Here is a 19548-nt window from a genome sequence, read left to right as displayed (position 1 = left end):
GAGGAAGCAGATAGCAAAGAAAAAAAAACCTTCAGCAGTTAGAGCTATTAATCAATTGCTTATTAGCATAACCCGAACAGTTTGCATGGCAATAAACGATTTCTTCTCGAATCCGCAGCAAATATTCAGATCTCATGGTGCTTTTTCAGTATGTTGTATTGATATTGCTTCCTCTGAACAAAAAAAAGACTATTTAAACACAAATATCGCGGCTTTTGAAAATAAATTATGCATCACTCAAAGTAAGCTGAACAACAATATAAACTTGGCTTAACGATGGTCTATATTAGTTCATAAAAATCTGAGAATTAAAAGCTAGAGATTTTAAAACTGATCAGCTTATAATACATAAATTATACTGAATTCTCGATCACTTACCACTATGAGCTGAATTTTTCATTAATTTAGGTCATGTTAAAGTAATGTGATGAATACGCGTAATCAGAGCCGGATTTAAGGGGGGGGGGGCCAGGGGGCCCGGGCCCCGGGCCCCCACAAAACGAGAAAAAGTTCTTTTCTCTATCAAAAATGAGATTCAATCAAAAGTTCAATTTACAGTAAGAAAATTTTAACAGACCATTTCAATCTGAAACTTTCCTTCAGTGTTATTTTTTCGCGAGCGCCAATATCACAACCACATCCATAAGATTTCACCTTCGATTCTCTGGGAATGACACACATTAACACACCATTTGAATCGAACCAGCGCGCATGGGAAATCAAGCAGGAAAGAAGATAATCCACAAGTTTTTTTAATACATTGCTGTTGATTCCGAAAATAAGTTTACCTATCCGAATCAGGGATACTAGATTTGCGTTGCAAAATGCAGATTTTCAGAGTCCGTGTGCAGATTTTATTGACCTGCAGAAGTGTGTAGGGGTAAACAGGGTAAGACCGCCCTGCGGGGTAAGACCGCCCACTGTAGTTTTACTACCAAGTTATAAAATAATTGAAAAATTTCTTTAACGTGTCTATCACAGTATAATTACATAACATTTTGCACGTTTTTCTGTTTTGATAGTGCGCGAACGGTCGCAGAAATAATCAAAAACAACCTTTCAGCTGGCAACCAGTCAATGCGCTATTGTTTTGCGGCAACGGGACTTAAGGTTTTTCAGTCTATAAATCTATTGTTTTGTTCGTGAATATACGTTTAATCGCTTGCCTGAATCTATCTTTTTTCGGGAATATCGAAGGCCTTGAGTAATCTTGTAATTTTGACTACTTTTTCGGTCAAATATGAAAAAAATACACACTCTAAAAAAATTTAAAGAAAAGATATAAAAATATAATCAAAAATATATTTTTTTTTCAAATTTATTTGAAAAAAATATGTTTTTGCCTGTAAAATCTACAAAAGGTAAGCTAAAATTTTATGGTTGTTGGATCATGGAGTAATAGAAATTTTAATAGCTAAATTTTTGTGAAGAATTTTTTTTTGACGGTTTGTTTGGTGTATAGAGTCGTTGATAATTTTGTTAGAAAATTGAAAATATAAATAAACGAAAGAATAATTATTAGTATTTTTCTATACATAATAAGTCTTCAAAAGAATCATACAGACAGGTTTAATGAGTTTTAATTTTTACCTTAAAGATAGGTATATTAAGAATGCAATATCTTTAAAACCCCCAATTCTGAAAAATCTATTTATTTTGAAAACCAAAAAAGTTACCTAAACATTGATCTGAACTTGAATAATCAGAAAACAAAATAAGTTGAAACTTAGAAAATTTTTTTTTCAGATTTTTCACAGTGTACATTTTATTTAAAAAGAAAAAAAAATACCATCCACAACTTTGTCAGAGACACTATACCGATAAAATCAACCGTTTCGGCCCTAAAAATATTGTTTATCCTCAAAAAATGGTGGGCGATCTTACCCCGCTGGTGGGCGGGCTTACCCCGCATGAAAAAGATCTGCACATTTTCAATGAATTTTTAAAAATTGGAAAAAAACTTTTTAAAAATTGAAAAATAAACAAAAATATTTCAGTTCTTATTTTTTAAATGCGGGTATTGAATAGAAAAACCTCTTAGCGAAGAAAAAATGAAATTGCAGCCGCAACTTTTTTTCTATGAACAGAATTGCTTAAGGGGGCGGTCTTACCCCGCTTACCCCTAGTTTTTTCCTAGGTTCTGTAGATTATTGCCAGCGTAGCCTTATATTTGCGCAGTTCTCAAATTGTGTGCAAATTTTTGTTTGCGGATCGCATTTTTTTCGAATTGCGGTAGGTTTTTATTTTTCAGATATCAAGAAAAAAATTCCGGATTTCGAGCAGTTGCATACATTTATTTATTTGAGCCTTATGATCTCGAACGCAACTGGAGAAAGGTCTTTGTCGAAGATGAAACTGATTGTAAATAGGTTGCGTACGACTATGAAGAGTGAAAGGCTGTCAAACTTAGCATTGTTAAGTTGAGAGTACAATATTCTGAAGGAGCTGAATGTTGATTATTCAATCAATAAGTTCTCTGCAAAAAAAAAACTCGTAAGAAAAAATTCTAGCAAATTTTTGGTAACTTTTCAATGAGAAATAAGTGTTTTTAACTCGTACGATAAAAAAACGGGTTTGTTTTATTCTGGGGCCCCCACTGTAAACTGGACCCCAGGCCCCCACAATCGTAAATCCGGCTCTGCGCGTAATCGAGTATAAGAACCTGAGTGGCCCTTATTGCCCGAATTGGTCACCTACCAATCTTCAAAAGCTCCAGCCTCCCACGACAACTGATTGAAGAAATCTTCGTTTTGAATGCACCCAAACAGTTGAGCAATCTGGAGGCTTTTTCAGTTCCTCGGCCCAAATTGATTGAAATGGGCAATACTCGTCAAGCACAAGCTCAAATTGATTGAAGGGAGGGATTGAAGGGAGTACTAGCAAAACCCGGATTTCAAACGAAACGTCAAAGCTTGCATAAACTCAAGTATTCAGCAAGAGTTTTTTAAAGAAGTAGTATTTCTTTGGTTTGAATTATAGATCATTTATGAGCTTAACTCTGGTTAGTTTGTAACCAGTTATGTCATTAATGGATTGAATTATCATGTAAGTAACGTGATAACTGTTTATGGAACATTTATTAACACTAAGCCGCATTACGAGTTAAACATTTTTCTTAACGGCGACAGCTAAAATACTGAAATTTGTTCGAGGATAAGATTACACAGTGCAACAAAAATTTACTTTTTTTTCTGCCTTGGCTTCTTTATATAATTTTTTTGTGTATTTTTATGCAAAACTGAATTTCCCCGAGTTTGAACATATTTCAACTTAAGGGGCAACAATGAAGCCATTTTGAATTTTTGAGAAACCGGTAATTTTTGTGGTTTTTTCGACGCCATTTCGTTTTGAGGCCAAATCTCAAAATTCTAAGAGTTTGTCCACATATTAGCATCCTTGTACCCATCTTTTGAAAAAAAAAAACAGATCTTAAATCGGACAAAAACTGAGCTCAAAACGGTGATTCTACGAAACCGGGTTTGGCATAGTTTCAGTATATTTTTCACAAAGCAAAATAATAACGATTATTTTTGAGCATTAATGGTAATTCGCTAATATCTTAAAGTGGTAGTCAAATTATATCTTATTTTGAGTAAAAAAGTCTCAGAAATCGAATGGTAGGTGTATGATCTACGTAAAATGTCAGCAGATAAACCTATTTTAGTATTGTAGGGGAATTGGGGCCAAATCGACATTTTGCAAAAACACAAACATTTGCCTTTATGCAAGCTATCTAAAACACACAATGAGTGTGCTTCATAGAAACTCATTTGAACCTGTTTGAAGATACAAAACTCGTGCCCATCCCGAAAAACATTCTCAACTATGGGCTCACGGTATTGTATATTTTCATTTCAAGTAAACACTGGGGAACGAAACAGTGGTGTTTCTAATTAGACATTTGAGGTTGACGGGTGAGATTCTTATTATGTGTGAATAAAAGGACAAAAATGAACCTGATCGTTGCAGTAATACAAATGCAACGCGTGAAGCTTTGCTAACACATGCATTGCGGTTCTTGGCTGTATGTTCTCCTGCAGGAACACATACAAGCGTGTGGCCGTCATAATTTTTGTAACTTTTTGGTTATTACTCTTTGTGTATAATGCGCGGTCTAATACACAATAAGTAATAAAAAGTTACATCAAAGTAACAAAATGTTCCCCGTTTGTGTTGGGTGCAGAGATAATTTTTGTCACCTCACTTTAGGCGGAACCGGGAATAGGTCTCAAAAAGTAAAGTGAGCGTAAGAGTGAAATATATTTCACCGTCAAGTGACTCCCGTAATCAGTGATGCCACATACGCAGATTTATCTGTGTTTATACAGATTTTTTACGTGTTTTCTATACAGATATCTTCATATACAGATTACAGGTTTTCTGAAAATAATACAGATTCATTCAGATTTTCATGGTTTTCCTGAGGTCGCAAATTAAACTTCTTGATTCAGGTGAAAAACAAAAATGAACTCAAATGTTGTTGAGCGTGTCGGAAGTTTTATTATATTCATATGCTACACGTAAGTGTGTGCATTAATAAATCACGGTATATATGTTAACCAAGCTATATTGCGTTTTTTTATTGAGGATATATCCAGTACATATGCAGATTTTATATAAAGATTTTATGAAATTTTACCAAGATGACAAGATTTTTTGAGCTCTAAAATACAGATGAAAACGTGGCATCACTGCCCGTAATAAGTACCATATATTGCAAATGCTGATCAATTTCATTGGCAGATTCCGATTCACCATGCTTAACATCAAACGCAAACCATGAAAGCTACGTAAAGTTGAATCGATGCCCAAAACTGTTCATACTAGCGAAAAAAAGTAACATTTCCCGTAAGGATAAACAGCTAATATAAGAGAGAAAATGTAAAGAATTAATGAAAGAATCAATGGTAATTTTCGGGCAACAAAAAACTAATCCATCATGGAAATTTTACCTGAAAAGATAAAAAAACGAGTTTCAAAAAAATTTTGCTTAATTCAAACAATGTGGATTAGGAAAACTTGTTGAGCAGTTATGATATATTCTGACATTCTTTAACACACATTTTAGGCTTTATCGTTTGTCAAAATAGAATTTTCCAATAACTGACAAGTTTGGTTCTCAAACTCCGTAGCATAACCGGGGAACATTCAAATCGAAAACAAACTCTGCGGCTGACCTTTTCCTGCCGATGTCGATCACCAGTCCACGTGAAGCAGCCTAACGGCTGTCCACCAAGGTTAAGCCGATCATCTCAAGCTTGTAGCGCCGTGTACAACATCGTCTTCGACAAGATGATCGGGCGTTAGGAAAGCAAACAGCAGGGAATCGCCTTCGGGATGTGTTGAAGGCGGCGATCCTGAGTTGAGAGCACGCGCGCGTGGGTGTAAATTTGCTCGCACGTTTGCCCTCACACCGGACGAACTCGTCGTCGCGTCTTTATCATCGTTGCCGTCATCATTTTCGACAACGATGCGAGTCGTGGCGTGGCCAAATATTGCCAACAAGTCACGCGTCGATCATTTGAGGGGAAAGCTTATGCTTAAACCCAAACTGTACACTATTTCGGAAAGTACCATAGCCAGGACACCACAAAAAGTGTAAGTTCTTTCTAACCGCGAATAACACCTATAATCAGAGACGCGTGTTATGATGCTCTTTGCATGTAAACCACCGAGAAGCAGCATTGGCGTGGCACCCCGAGACCACGACGCTGGCGATCATGTCTCGTTTCGTTTTATGCTAAAATTATACAAATTATCCCCACGCCAAACGACTGCTATGTTTGTTTTGCGAGTGATTCTGTGCCATAGGGTCTCAACCGCCATGCACCACAGAACCGATCCGAGACGATCGTCGCATTTCATCACCTCGATGACGCATGTCGCTGTCGTTGTCGTCCGGTCCCCGCGGGAGATTCGCGCCTCCAAGGAGCGCGGTATGACATGATTAGAGAGAGATGATGAGGCCGAATGCCCGAGACTGAAGGCATATGCACATCGTCGCTAAATTGACCCTTTGGATCGTGCGTTCGCAATGCATTGCGGGGGGTTCGAAGGTGGTTTGAGAAATTATACGTTACGGGTTGAGATCTTAATTTTGGGACTTTAAATGACGGAATGATTGAGCAGTTTGCCTTCGAGAAAATAGTCTCTTGAACTTGTACGTTTTCTCATAACAAGAATGTTTTCCACATACATCGGCAGTCCCAGTCGATGTCAATAAACCTTTAGAAAGCCATAACTCTATCAAAGCAATTCATAACCGATTACGAAACGACATTCACTTTCTCCGCTTTTTACCCCCAAAACTGTCTCTAGCTTTAGTATCTAGTTGACGACAACAGTGAGACACATTGCAGCACATGACCACCCATTAGTTTCACTTCGATAACTGTCACAGTCGAGAGAATCAAATCACATCTCGCCGGCTAGCACTTTCAGCTCTGTCTGGAACAACCGTGCCCAACCCACCCTGGGCTGTCGCGACTGCCTAATTCAACGACTATGTTCAAGGACGCGCTTCGTCTAGCACGATAACGCACTTGGGGAGACTTCAATGCCACCCAAGAGGCCATGACGGGTACAGGCCGCAGTCAGCCCTGCAAGCTGAGCCCTCCATGTTGTCTGATACAGTCGTGATTTACTTTACGCGAGTAATTTACCAGTCGTTGGTTGATTTCAAAACTGAAAGTGTCTCGGTCAATTTAGCACCTCGGTCGACAAATGAGATGAGGCTCCGGTATCCAAGGTGAATTTGTTTTGCTACCAACGTCAACTCAACTAGATTTTGTTTTTTTTTCTGTTCCGACATGACAAAGTGACTGGTTTGATATAATGGGGTAATTTGGTGGGTGCGGGTGTCTAAATGGTATTAACGCACTTTTTTCGAGGCAACCTCTCGGAACGCACCACGAGGCGCGAATGGCTTTTTTAATGTGTTCGGTTCTGGTGCGATTAGGGACACGCCGATAGATAAAAATGCTGTTTTTTTTTTTATTTTCAATGGTTTAATAATTTATTATGCTTCACGCTACGTAGCTCTGGTGACAATCAAGCAGCTGGCAGAGCTTTGCTTCCGTTTCAATACCAAACATTTTTTTCTGATTTACAATTTTATTATTATTGCCTCGATTAAATGGTTAAAAGTATGAAATTTGTTTTAAAAAACCACGTTTGCTGTAATCCAGTTTTTCTTGCTGCCGCAATTCTATAGTTGGAACTGTAACAGAAATTGTGGACAAATGTTCACATTGACATTGAATACTTTACTGTTTTCAGAAAATCATTCTGTGTGATAAATAATGTGATCCTGGAATAATTATGTAGGTTTCAGATTGACATTTTTTTCCATTTTGGGGCGCTCCACACGAAACCCTAATTTGTTAGATGGGACTATTCTCTAATTTAAGAAGTACTTTGCAGATATATTAACTGCATTGCAAGGTTGCATTTTTGCTCAATCTTGTCTTGAAAAGTAACATATTAGACGGGCGTGTTCTGAAGGTAAATAATTTATTGTTAAGAAAATCATAATCAGAGCTTTACTAATCTAATAAAAATTACAAAACGCAAAACTTTAGGCAGTTTTATAATTTAAAAAAATGTTTGTTGAGTAAACTTTACAATTAAAAATATGAATTTACCCAAACGTCACTCTTCATTCGGAAAAAGGAGTATACTGCCCATAATTCGAAAATTGGCTAATATACCATTTTTACCAAAATCGAGAAAACAGTTTCTCGTGATGGTACACACCCTAAATAAGGTCCCTACGGAAGCCGATTGTCAAAAAATGCATTTGGGAAGGCAACAAATAATAAAGAAATAATTGAGAAGTTGGCTAATATCCAATATGTTTCAACCTGTGGTATGTTCACGAACCAGTGTATTATTACTGTACTGTGTTTCGTCTAACTTTCGAAAGTGTGTTGTAGCCTAGGTAAGCGATCGTAAGGCCCTTGCATCAAATTTGACTTTTTCACGAAAAATATTTGATGCTACAAGAATTTATTTGTTGCGCTGCGAAACCCAATGATCAAAACGTGTGACTGTTTTCTTCTGTCATAAACCTTTACGTTTGAAAAAATGCTATTTCGCTCTTTGATTAGAAGTTATATTAATAAAGAGAAGATTCAGATTTCATTTTGGATTTGATGACAAAAAATAGGAAAGTGGATTGTGAGATTATTATGAATTAATGATATTTTTGTTACATTGCTATATTGTTGCACGTAACAATTGTCTCGTCGTCCTTTTCATCCTCACTTGTGCTTCCATGTTGTTTTATTAGATTTAAAACCATTTTTATTACCAACGAGCACGATATAATTCACATCGTATGGATATTAGCCAAATTGCACACTGGTTTGTCAACTGACCTTTCTTTATAATTGAAAAAACGGCTACTGCGTTGAAAATACGTGGCGGATGGAATTTTTCTGCAGATTTCTCTGTTTCAACTCAACGGCAAAGTTCCAGCATATATGAAGGGTGATATACTAAATAAAAAAGTTGTCATGAACAGTAAAAATATGTTGTACCGACAAAAAACTTTAAAATGCGTTTTTCTCGATTTGATGCCTATGGCATAGTAGCCAATTTTTGAATTATGGGCAGTATAGTTATCCTATCTTAATCTACTATCCTCAACAATCTACCTTCCATGGAAAAACGAAACCATCTTGTAAGTGTTGCTGAAAGTAACAGTACCGACTTGTACAAAATTTACATTATGGATACATTATAGAATTCAAAATACGTGTTGGAATTAATTCAACGAGAGTTTTTCCAAAATTATAATTCCCCGCCACACGGAAATGAAACGCACTTTGATCCGTTTTTGAAAATAGCGAGAATATAATTTTCCTGTCACAGAAACTTATTTTAGGTTAGCAAAGGTATACATTGGATATTAATTATTAAATTATCAATGCGCATATTTAGTTCAGTTTAGATTAAGTTTAGAATGTAAGCAACTTACATTTAGTCTCTCTTTGATTTTGCAGCTTAGTGTTTTAGTCTACTGTGTCCCCGTGCGGAACGGTAGACTCATAGAATCAATTGTGCTATAGATTAAGTAGATAGGCACAATTTTTTAGGACCTAGTTTGAGTTGATTTAAATTAGTTTTAAGAATTCTATAACGTAAGAATAAGTTTTACCTGTAGTATTGTTTTTATAACGTGATTTACAAATGTTTTCAACTAAATGAATAGTATTTTAATTTATATTTTAACTTATATTTTAACCAAAAAGAACATCGTTGCGTGCTATCAGCTTGACCGCTTTTTTAATTCCCTTCTACTCGCGATTGCTCGGGCTGGGCGGTCAATCGCCAGTGCATGGTATCTCCGTACGGGAGCGTTGTGTACCCACAAGAGGTTGATTAGTGAAGTGAGGCGCGCTGGCCTAATAGGGTTGGCCAACAATACGTTATTTTTTTTTTTTTTTTATTTTCGCCTATTTTCCGTCGGTCTAGTTCCGCCACTGTTGTGGCCAATCACCGACGCCCAGGGAGGCGACTCCACACCCAGGACCCTAACTCACGACCCGTTTATTAACGGACCGGCGCCAACGGCTTTACTTCCTCATGCGATGGAAGGCGTGATCCCAGAGATTTTTCGCCTCAGAAAATCTCCCGGTGTCGGCTAGGATTGAATCTAGACCAGTTGGGTTGGTTGTGAGTGGATCACGCCACCTCACAACCATCGACACCTATGTCGGCAGTGGGATTCGAACCCAGGCGTCGAGCGTGGTTGGCGGAGACGTTACCAACCACACTAGGCCCCCGCTCAACAATACGTTATGATCACTTGTGAATATTATCTGAACCTTCTCCATTCGTGTTGATTTTTTAACAACCAAATCACATAATCCACATATTTAAAGCCGTTAGAAGTAAAGGTTGTACTTATTAATGTAGCACTTTCTTGTGAAAAACTTTGTGTAAAAATTTTAGTTGCTTGGGTAAAAATTGATAAAATTTTGAGTCGAACTAGTCTGGAGTGTGATGTTTAAATGAGCAACATTTCGCTGCAATCTGTCAAGTGGATATTGAGATCTAAGGGAAGACAACTGGGTATAGATTTGCAACCACTTTGGAAACCACTCGCTGATTGGTTGAAATTGAAAACCCTGAGTGCGTTAAAATTTATTATCAGGCTTGCTGGCAGTGTTGCTGAACAACATTGTTCGTTGGTTTGATTTATGTTTTTAATGATGTCACCTGTTATAATCTAAAATAATTTCAAGTGAACATTAAAAAAAGTACAAATATGGGCGTAGTAATAGATCCGACTTGGATCACTAATATCAATTACCAAAAGATCCGAAAGTGCGCAAGGAGTTATTACGGTGTTGCGTGAAGCATAAGAACAGCGTACCGCTGCTCAATGTCGGAAGTGTATAGTGTAGTGTGAGCTTATTTCTACTTTTGAATCCGTTCTGGATTAAGTTTGGAACATACCTGTTGAGGCATATTGCTTGTACGGAAAGTACAATTCAGATGGGTCAATGAATGAATCATAATCATTGATGGATAACACGTTCGATTTTAAGTATATTAAAGATGCAGATTCCCCGGTAACCCTCAGACGGTAAAACTATCGCCTGCAGGAGGAATTGTATATAATGGTGATAAAAAGCATTAAAAACATTCAAGTATTTTCCGAGTGAATGGCATCACTTTCGAAAAATACAACAGGGATCATCGAGGTGGATGAGGAAGAAGAGTAAGAAGCCAGATGTCGCCCCTTAGATTTAGATGGCTCCCATAAAAATATATGAGTGAAAAAAAGCAAAGCTTTGGTGCTACATTCCGATTCAGAACTTGACCTTCTGTTTATTGATACACAGACTTCGCAGCCGACTATTTAGTGAACAGGACAATTTCAGGGCTAGCGCTACGATCCTACTGACACTAACAGTCTCTCCCGAGACGAGACTCGAACCTACGACGACTGGCTAGTTAGGCCAGCATCGTACCTCGAGACCATCTGGGAGATACGAAATATGAGTACGGTCGTGGAAAATCTAGGCCGAACCCACAAGAAGATTGCGAGGCAGTTCAAAATCAACCATTCGTCCTGGTACCATGTGGTGAAATCATTCACGGAGACCCAGACCAGTCAGCGGCGAGCTGGGAGCGGAAGAAAGCGCAGACGCTCAACCCCGTGAAAGCAAGAAAGGTGAGCGATTACTTCAATCGCAATTCGAACCTTTCGATTAGGAACGTGGCCAAGAAGAACAATTATTTCGGCATGAAAGGAAGGCTCCTAGCCGACCCGATAAACAGAATGCGGAGGCCAAATTCCATTCCAGGAAGCTGTACTGCAAGTGGCTGGTGCAGCCGAAATACAATGTAATGTACGACGAGACGTAGTCTAAGACGGACGCCAAATAGATTCCCAGCCTGGAGTTTTTCGTCGGCAAGTCACGCCTGGATGTTCTTAGAATTTTCATAAGAAGAAAGTCAACAAATTTGCCAAAAACTAGGTATTTGTTGTGGAAGGCAATCTGTGTGCCGTTCATAACGACCGGCATTACCAACGGCCGAATATATAAAAAAGATTGCCTCCAGAAGCGCCTGTTATTCGCTCAGATCCCACGAAGGTGACACACAGTCGGATCTGGCATCGTGGCATCACGCAAAACGCAAAACTTTCATCGAATGAGGCAAATCCGCCAAACTCGGTAGACCTAGACCGCTAGACCGCTAGTAAATGTGAGAGTGAGAGAGATGGCGCAAATGTTACATTGGATTTGATGAGTAGCGTTAAATCCATGGTGCGGGAGTTTAGTTCAGGAGAGTAGGATAAATGCACCAACTTAGCAAAAACATTGCTATCCAGGTTTTTCCGCATAACATTGATTTCTTTTTTCCTTTTTTTTGTATGGACTCCACTGCGACCAGTAGTTTTGTTTTTTTTTGTGGTACTGTTCAAACGTTTCAGAAAGAGTTCGGACTTTTGTTTTTTTTTTTTCATCCTTTTTGCACTGTTACTAATTTAGAAGTTATCTGCCACGTGTTATAGTTCTTGTACTCCTCTGGACCTACTATTCTCTTATCTTTATTATCGACCTCATCATCGTTTCAAGCAAGTTATTGGAAGATATAACATGTGTAGATGAGAGTTTTTCAGTCTAGAGAGCAGTTTCCGTGTAGAGGAACCTGAGAATAAAACCATGCTTAAAGGAACGCTGATATCGGTTGGCCTAGTTCTGCTCGGATTCGAATCCATGATCACCGCCGCTTGTCAAAGCGGACTCTGCAGCCTTGCGGATGTGAAGCCCCCTGTCGATTTGTTATTATCAGCGATATTGATCTGTTATTCAGTTCTAGCATTTTTGTTGCCTGAATTACGAAGCCTTTGGTGAGTGACTAACAAAAATGGTTATTGAATAATGGCAACATAAAATTTAAAATACACAAAAACTGCAATTCTAACCTCAACGGTTAATAAAACTTTGTTTCTGAGCTTGTTAATACACAATGTATCTTCAACCTTTCTCGAGTTATTATTGAAACTGGAAAATGTTACCCAACTTATCATATCGTATTTTAATGAATTTACTAAACAACAACGACGGAACTGCGACGATAACATCGATCTGTTTTCGAAATTTGAAACATTATAACATCAAACTTTTGAACTAAACGTGCGATTTCAAAAGGTTCGTAAAGCATTTTAAAAATGTTTCTTGAGCTTGAATAAATGCCGAATTGGTATTAATAAACGCGTCTCTGCACGGAACAAAAATCAATACATCTGCAACCCAGATGCCCCGAAAGTTTCTGGACCTGACGAAATCCCCCCAGAAAAATCTCGTCATAGCTTTTCAACATGGCACTGCTGCCATGGCACAAAGTGACGTATCACGTAAGTGCCATTTTTTCGAATACGGAGTTTTCATTCCAATTTGTTTATTATTCGAAGACCTATCTTTTGGTATCTTCCTTTTCGTTGTTACTCATTCGAACGCTGCATAAAATCAAAAAAAAAACAAACAAAGTGACCTAGGCACTATTTCAATACAAAAGTTGCAAGAAATTCATTCGTTTTTGAGCAGTACAGAAAAACCGATCACTTGGATCTACGTCACAATGTCATCTCACGGCGGACTGGAATATGGATGCTTCTAAAAAGAAAACGGAAAAGCTAATTTCTAGTGCCTATTTTCAAATGTAATCGGAAATCTGACACACATAATTATCGTGGAATAGTTATAACTTCTTGCATTCCTAAACTATTCGAAGCAATTGTTAATGAAAACCTATTTCTCAAATGCAATTATGGAAATCACGTAGAAACTCTCATACAGACTTTAGCAGGGCATTTGATCGCATAGACATACCAATGCTACTCTTCAAACAGCAAAAAATAGGCATGAAGCAGAGTTCCTGAAGTGGCTTAAATTCAACGAACAAAACTCAAATCCGATTCTAGTCACTTCTGGTGTCCCCCAAGCTCTCACTCAGGACCTCTTCTTTTCGCCATCAATCATTACCGCAAAAATTATGCAAAATGCAGACAATTGAATCGCATGATGACCACTTACAATCACTGTTAGGACACCATAAACGTATTTTCAGCCACTGAACTGCCCATAATCGCATAATTGTAACATTTGCAAAATTGGTTGTTCGAGCAAATCGCACTTTTATATTTTGACCTCAAATGCTTTGTTCCCAATATATTCTTGCAAATAGACACTTTGACTAAACTTTGTATCTAAAGAAAGCACTACTTTACACTCTGTATACATTAAACATTACTTTTGAAGTCAAAATAGTTGAAATTTTTGCAATGATACATTTATGCCGTCACTTTCAAACTACTTTTGGAAAATATCACAGCGGAAATGAAGTTTTTCTTGTATTCAACGAGCATGAGCTGAACATCAGAAATGGATCACCGGTGATTGGTTACTGGACCAGAATAACTTCCGAGTTCCAGAGGAAGCAGATGTGGATTTGGATGTAAGCATTTCTGACAAAAAAGTTAAAAAAGTTAAGTAGTGTGACAATTATGCAGTTATTTACGGTATGTGACAAAATAACTGATATTTTCTACGACTTTTTCCGATCAAACGTAACCATATTTTTTCGGATGTAAAAAATACATACTATTCTAAGCATTTTCCAATAAAAAGCACGAAATCCATAAAATGTCGAATGTTACAATTATGCGATCACAGGCAGTGAAACAGCCTTTATTTAGCATCAAACTCGATGAAATTGTCAAATTGAACGAGTTTGACTATAACATGTTTTATTTATAAAATACAGCATTGGTTTAATAAAAAAATCAAATGTTCAATGAAAAAACTGCTGCACAAAAAATACGGAGTGGTAAAACTTTGAACGCCGATTACAATGTTTTCAGCGCTTGGTTCGGTTCGGTTGCGCACCAGATCAATTTTAGACGGCATATATACTGATGCATATATAAATTCTTCGTTTTCTACTATGTTTTCTTCTATTAAAACTTGAATCAATGGCGCGATAATGTAATTTCTGTAAATATGGCGTCAACGAAACGATAATAAAGAACACAAAGGGAGTGATTCAACATCCTATGGTACTTAATTTAATATTTGAATCATTTCAAAATCAAATACCTATATTGCAAGGCTACAAAATGTTCACAAATGATTTGTTTCTCATTATTGACATATTCTAAGTTTAAGGTTTCTACCGATACACATAGGAGTAAATATGCTTCTAACCTGATCAAAAGTGAAAAAATCAAAGCAAGTCAACTTTGTTGTGTATTGTTTCATTTTGAAGTGTATTGTTTGCTTGATCATTTGACAGCTTGTCAACATCCAAAAGTTATGTTTACGGTCGTACCGAGAGGTTTAAATCGATCGCAATTCTACCGTTTTTTGTGGATGATAGTGAGCTAAAATATGACGTTTCGAAGATAAACAAGTGATTTTTGAATAAAACAACGATGGAGATTGTTAAGGAAAGTAATCGAACAGGAATGTGTACTTATAATGTAAGGTAGTCTCTCCAAATACCCAGGTGTTTGTCAAAATCTATAATAAAACCAAAAATATTTGTTTTTATAAGTTAACATAAAATTGGATAAGTTATGTTTCCGGTAATATCCGGTTGAACGGCCCATATTACGTAAAAGTGCTAATATTTTTGGTTATAGCGGTAAAGAAAAACCTTCCGGATGCTTCCGGTTTCGTGCTTTATCGCTCTTATTTTTTAGCTTCTTGGATAGTTGTAGCCTTGGTTACAAAAAAGAAACTTTGTCAAACGATGAAAAAGTGTACTGAAAAGTCATTTCATGATAAATTTAGGTACCTCGATGAGTTTTGGCCGATTTTGACTAAATTAAAGTTACGCCCTGCAAAAAATTATCCAAATCCACTCGTTAGTTTTTGTTATCTATATATGATACGATTTCAGTGCAAAAAAATAAAATAAAAATTTATAATAAATATAAATAAAAATTTGATGTTCTTAGTGTTCCACTGTGCAATACCAAGATTTGTTCTCGTAATCTGCATATTGAATGGAATCATCTAGATACCATAAAAAGATTAGGTGGAGATATTAAAAAAGGATTACCGGTGTTTCAACTACCAGATAGGAAAAAATACACTAAAGTATCAACATGGTGTAACCACTTCTTAAAATGAATGTATCACAATGAGTTGAGCTTTGATCTTTTGTAATATTACTCAGTTGTTCACTGTATTCACATACACCGGATTTTTTTTTGCCCGGTCTTTTTTTACATGGATTTTTTCACACGCATTTTTGCACGGTTTCTCGAAATAACACGGTTTTTCTAAACGCGCTTGTTACTGCACGTAAGCATTCTTCGTGCAAAAAAAATTGCATCCGATTCTTTTTTTGCACGGTTTCTCCAAACAACACGGTTGTTTCGCACGGATTCTCGAAATAACAGGTTTTTTTGCACGGTTTTTCTTACACGGGATGCATCCCGAGTGCAAAATAAGAATCGGATGTACAATATCAAAAATATGATACATCCCTTTTATTCGAGCTTTTGTGTACATTAATCTAGATTAAAAATCTTAGTGAAATTAATCATAATTTGAGTTAGGAATATTGTGATCTTATGCGTGTATCATTGGGATGCACAAAACATAAACACCTAGATAAATGAAATATTAGTCGAATATGAGGACCGAGCATTTCAAAACAAGAATAAAGAAATCAAAATGCGGTTTAGTGAAGTTTTTTTTCAAATACCAACCATAATTTTTATTTATTTTTTCATCATTTTTTAACGTCTTGATTTGTTAAAGTATTCATCGATATGTCTCGAAAATGGACTGAACTGTATTATCGACCGAATGTTTGCTGTACCGATATTCCGCACTTCAGAAAGTCAAGAAATTAATTGAAGTAAGTGTTGCAAAAATATCATCAGTAATAAGCTAACCTAAAAAAATATCACTGTATAATTTTCATACGTAAAAAAATAATGACTTTGATTACGAAAGCACTAAAAGTTATTTAGTTCTGTTCATCAGTACTAACATCAGTACTACTAGGTACAGCTATTTTAAATGTCAACATAAACTTAAAATAAACTGAATTCTGAAAATATTGTCTATCAGAATACCACCACGGATATATTAGTTGAACTAGTAGTTATAGCAACTAATAATAAGGGTTTTAAGGTGTATCACCTACTTCATTTAACTGAAACTCAACACAGAAAGAAGTAAAGACTGAAAGCAACTTAACAGGTTCGCACTAAAACACACATATTCGGTTTTTACTTTTATGCGCATTTTTGATTCTCAACAAACTGATTATTTAACATTTTTTTGACAGAACATTTTTGTAGTATTTTCATTTTTTAATTACAACTCCCTTTTCCAATAATTCTCGGTTCTCGAAAATTATTCACAATTCCTCGAAATCCCATGAGGATTCGGAGTTACTGTGTTTACAAACAAAAGCAAAAATTATACCCTCAGCAACATCGTCATCGCGATTTGCATGAATTACTAGTGACATTTAATTGCCATCAGTGAAGGCGCAACTTAAAACTCGGACAGAGTGCAAATTAGCATGCCTTACTAGGTCACCTTCAAAACCCCCCAAAAAAAAAAAAATAACGGAGTCAATTTCCCAACTATAAATGGCTCCGTTTCTTTGTTGGTGCTTGCTTTCGCACTCGGCAGGTTGCTTCCTTACTTCCAATTACTTCTTCCCGCCACTGCCACACCGATTTACATATTAAAACCTCAAGCACTGAATTTAATAATCATAAATTAAAAGCAAGCCACCAAGACTGGCCGAATCCAGGAACAATTTTCTGGCCATCCACGCCACCGCACCACCGTTTGGTTTGGTAGGTACACGACAAATTCCAATCGTTGCCCCGTAAGTAAATCCGTTGTTCTTTGGGCAACTTAGGGATCCGAACGTGTAACTGAAGCTGGTGGAAAGCGAACTCTTTACCAAATGCTAATTAAAGTCCCTCGCACTCGATCGCAGTTCATTGGCACGCGGTGCCGACGGTCGGTGCAGTCTTACGCTACCCCGTGATACGATCAGCTGACGCATGGTAATTGCCAGGAGGACACTCACTTGTAATGGTTGTAGCCGTTGTCACGCTCTCCGTCCGATTCCATTTTGTCGATTGTTGACACTGATTTTAGAGGTCCGTCCAACTACGCAAAAGTGTTTCCTCCAATTTCCCGCGGATCGCTTCACTTTTGAATAACTTCAGCTCTTCGTTCTTAGCACAAACGTACAGTAATATTTTACTCCAAAACTACTAACACAATCACTTTTGAATCATCACATACTATCATCACTATCACTAAATGTTTGATATTAATATCAAAAGTTTATTTTCATTCTCAATATTTTGTTGCAGTATTTATTGCAATTATTGTTAACACTCTTCTATTCGCTCCAACTGCTGCGTAACTTTGCACATCGATTCATCTGTCAAGTCAACACCACTTCGAAGATGTCTAACCCACCAATATTTCACACTGAACAGGTTGTACGTTCTATCCAGCAAGCTTGCGGTTCACATTTCTCCTTCCTTTGGATCTTCCGATACTACCGGTAATCAGCCAATCAATTCTTTTTCTTTCTTCGACTGAAACAATCAGTCGAAAACGAACCGAACATAGGAGCACAACCGGAACCTTTATCACAAAGTAGCGGCTCGAACACACTGTGCAGCCAGCACCGGGCGGAGATCCTCGCGACAGGATCGTAAACGCTGCGTGCGAACCGAGAACGGATGACACAAAACAAACAAAACAAGCGCCTACAGAGCGGATGCGGGTGCGAACAAACGTGCAGTACGTGCGCGCGTCATTCTACGAGTGAGAGACCTCGGTTCGGTAGACCGCTTTAGGAGCGCAAGTCCTCTCAGCGAGCGGCAGACCGGTTCGTGCATAAGCCCATTACGCTGCCACAGATCACGCAGGTGAGAGAAGGACAACCGGAGGTCTCTTTGAACTCAGGTAAGTCAGGTGTGCAGAGTGAGATGACTGAATGCTTAACTCCGGAAGAGGACAGAACACACAGTAACCAGCCCTAAGCGCGAAAACGAGCAAGACTGTTCACCGCTTGGAAGATGTTGCGCAAAGAGCTTACCTGTTGCGGGGAGCTGCGGTTGTTGTTCGTTCTTCGCTTGTTTGGCTCTACGTCCACTAAGGCGATCTAAAACTGGGTAACTTTTCATCATTCATCTGTTGCCAGCCTATCTTACGGTTGAAGAGTGTGTCGAGCCGAGATTGCTTTTTCACATTTTGTACATATTTACTGTTAGACGGTTCTATGTGAGCCCAGGCTTTTATATGCCGGTTCAGCTGTAGTCGAACGGAATTAATTAAAAAGCAAAACACTGACTGTGGCCGCGCTGGTACGCAGCTAGAATCAGTGAGGTGTGGAGTTTCCTCTAAATTAAAGACCTCAGCTGCGGGGAAAATTGTTTTTAAGTCTATGTTTTATAAAGTACTAGGAGCTATATATTTTTGCGGCATGTTATTTGACGTTTTTAAAAATTTCTGGTTTCTAGTGTTATTAGCTTTTCGAAGATAATCCTCCACTTCCTTTGTTTCATAAAAAAAAATGTAAAAATGACTTTGCTATTAGTTAAAGAGAATGTGAACAAAGAGAGCCTCTCAATGTTAGGTACTTAGGTCCTTTTGTAAAGTTGCACGAGAATTTAAAACCTTGATTCTGTTGTGCATAACCACGAGAATTCCAGGATATCATGTCGATCGACAAGTCAGTTTTACTCTCCTTACCGACAAAAAAATTTAGGTTTACTTCAAAATCGATTGAGTGTGAGAACGAGTAAAGCCCAGGAGAACTCATTCTTAGCAACGATTATGTGGATCTGGGCGCCCTCAGTAACATTCAACGGCATGTAGGCCTAGTTTGACACTAACGACAAATGATTAATTTTTTCACTAAATTTGAATAAATGCTTAAGCGATTGAATATGAAAGCACCTTGTGACGGTGGGATCTTTAACATATTAATTAAACATCTCCCTGTGAGCACAATGAAATTTTCAGT

The 19548-nt window shown here is 37.5% G+C and overlaps 1 protein-coding gene across 2 annotated transcripts in view; it reads right to left on the bottom strand.

Annotated features, from left to right (window-relative positions):
- Positions 1-18329, bottom strand: part of LOC129720871 (putative transcription factor SOX-15) — a 164647-nt gene extending 146318 nt beyond the window's left edge. For both annotated transcript variants that reach the window (XM_055672749.1, XM_055672750.1), the window contains exon 1: positions 17590-18329. In XM_055672749.1, the coding sequence (XP_055528724.1) occupies positions 17590-17633 (44 nt within the window). In that variant the 5' untranslated portion in view covers positions 17634-18329. The remainder of the gene's footprint in view (positions 1-17589) is intronic.
- Positions 18330-19548: the final 1219 nt, after the last annotated feature.

This window comes from Wyeomyia smithii, chromosome 2, assembly GCF_029784165.1.
Source record: "Wyeomyia smithii strain HCP4-BCI-WySm-NY-G18 chromosome 2, ASM2978416v1, whole genome shotgun sequence".
Taxonomy (NCBI): domain Eukaryota; kingdom Metazoa; phylum Arthropoda; class Insecta; order Diptera; family Culicidae; genus Wyeomyia; species Wyeomyia smithii.
This window is presented reverse-complemented; position numbering and strand designations above follow the sequence as displayed.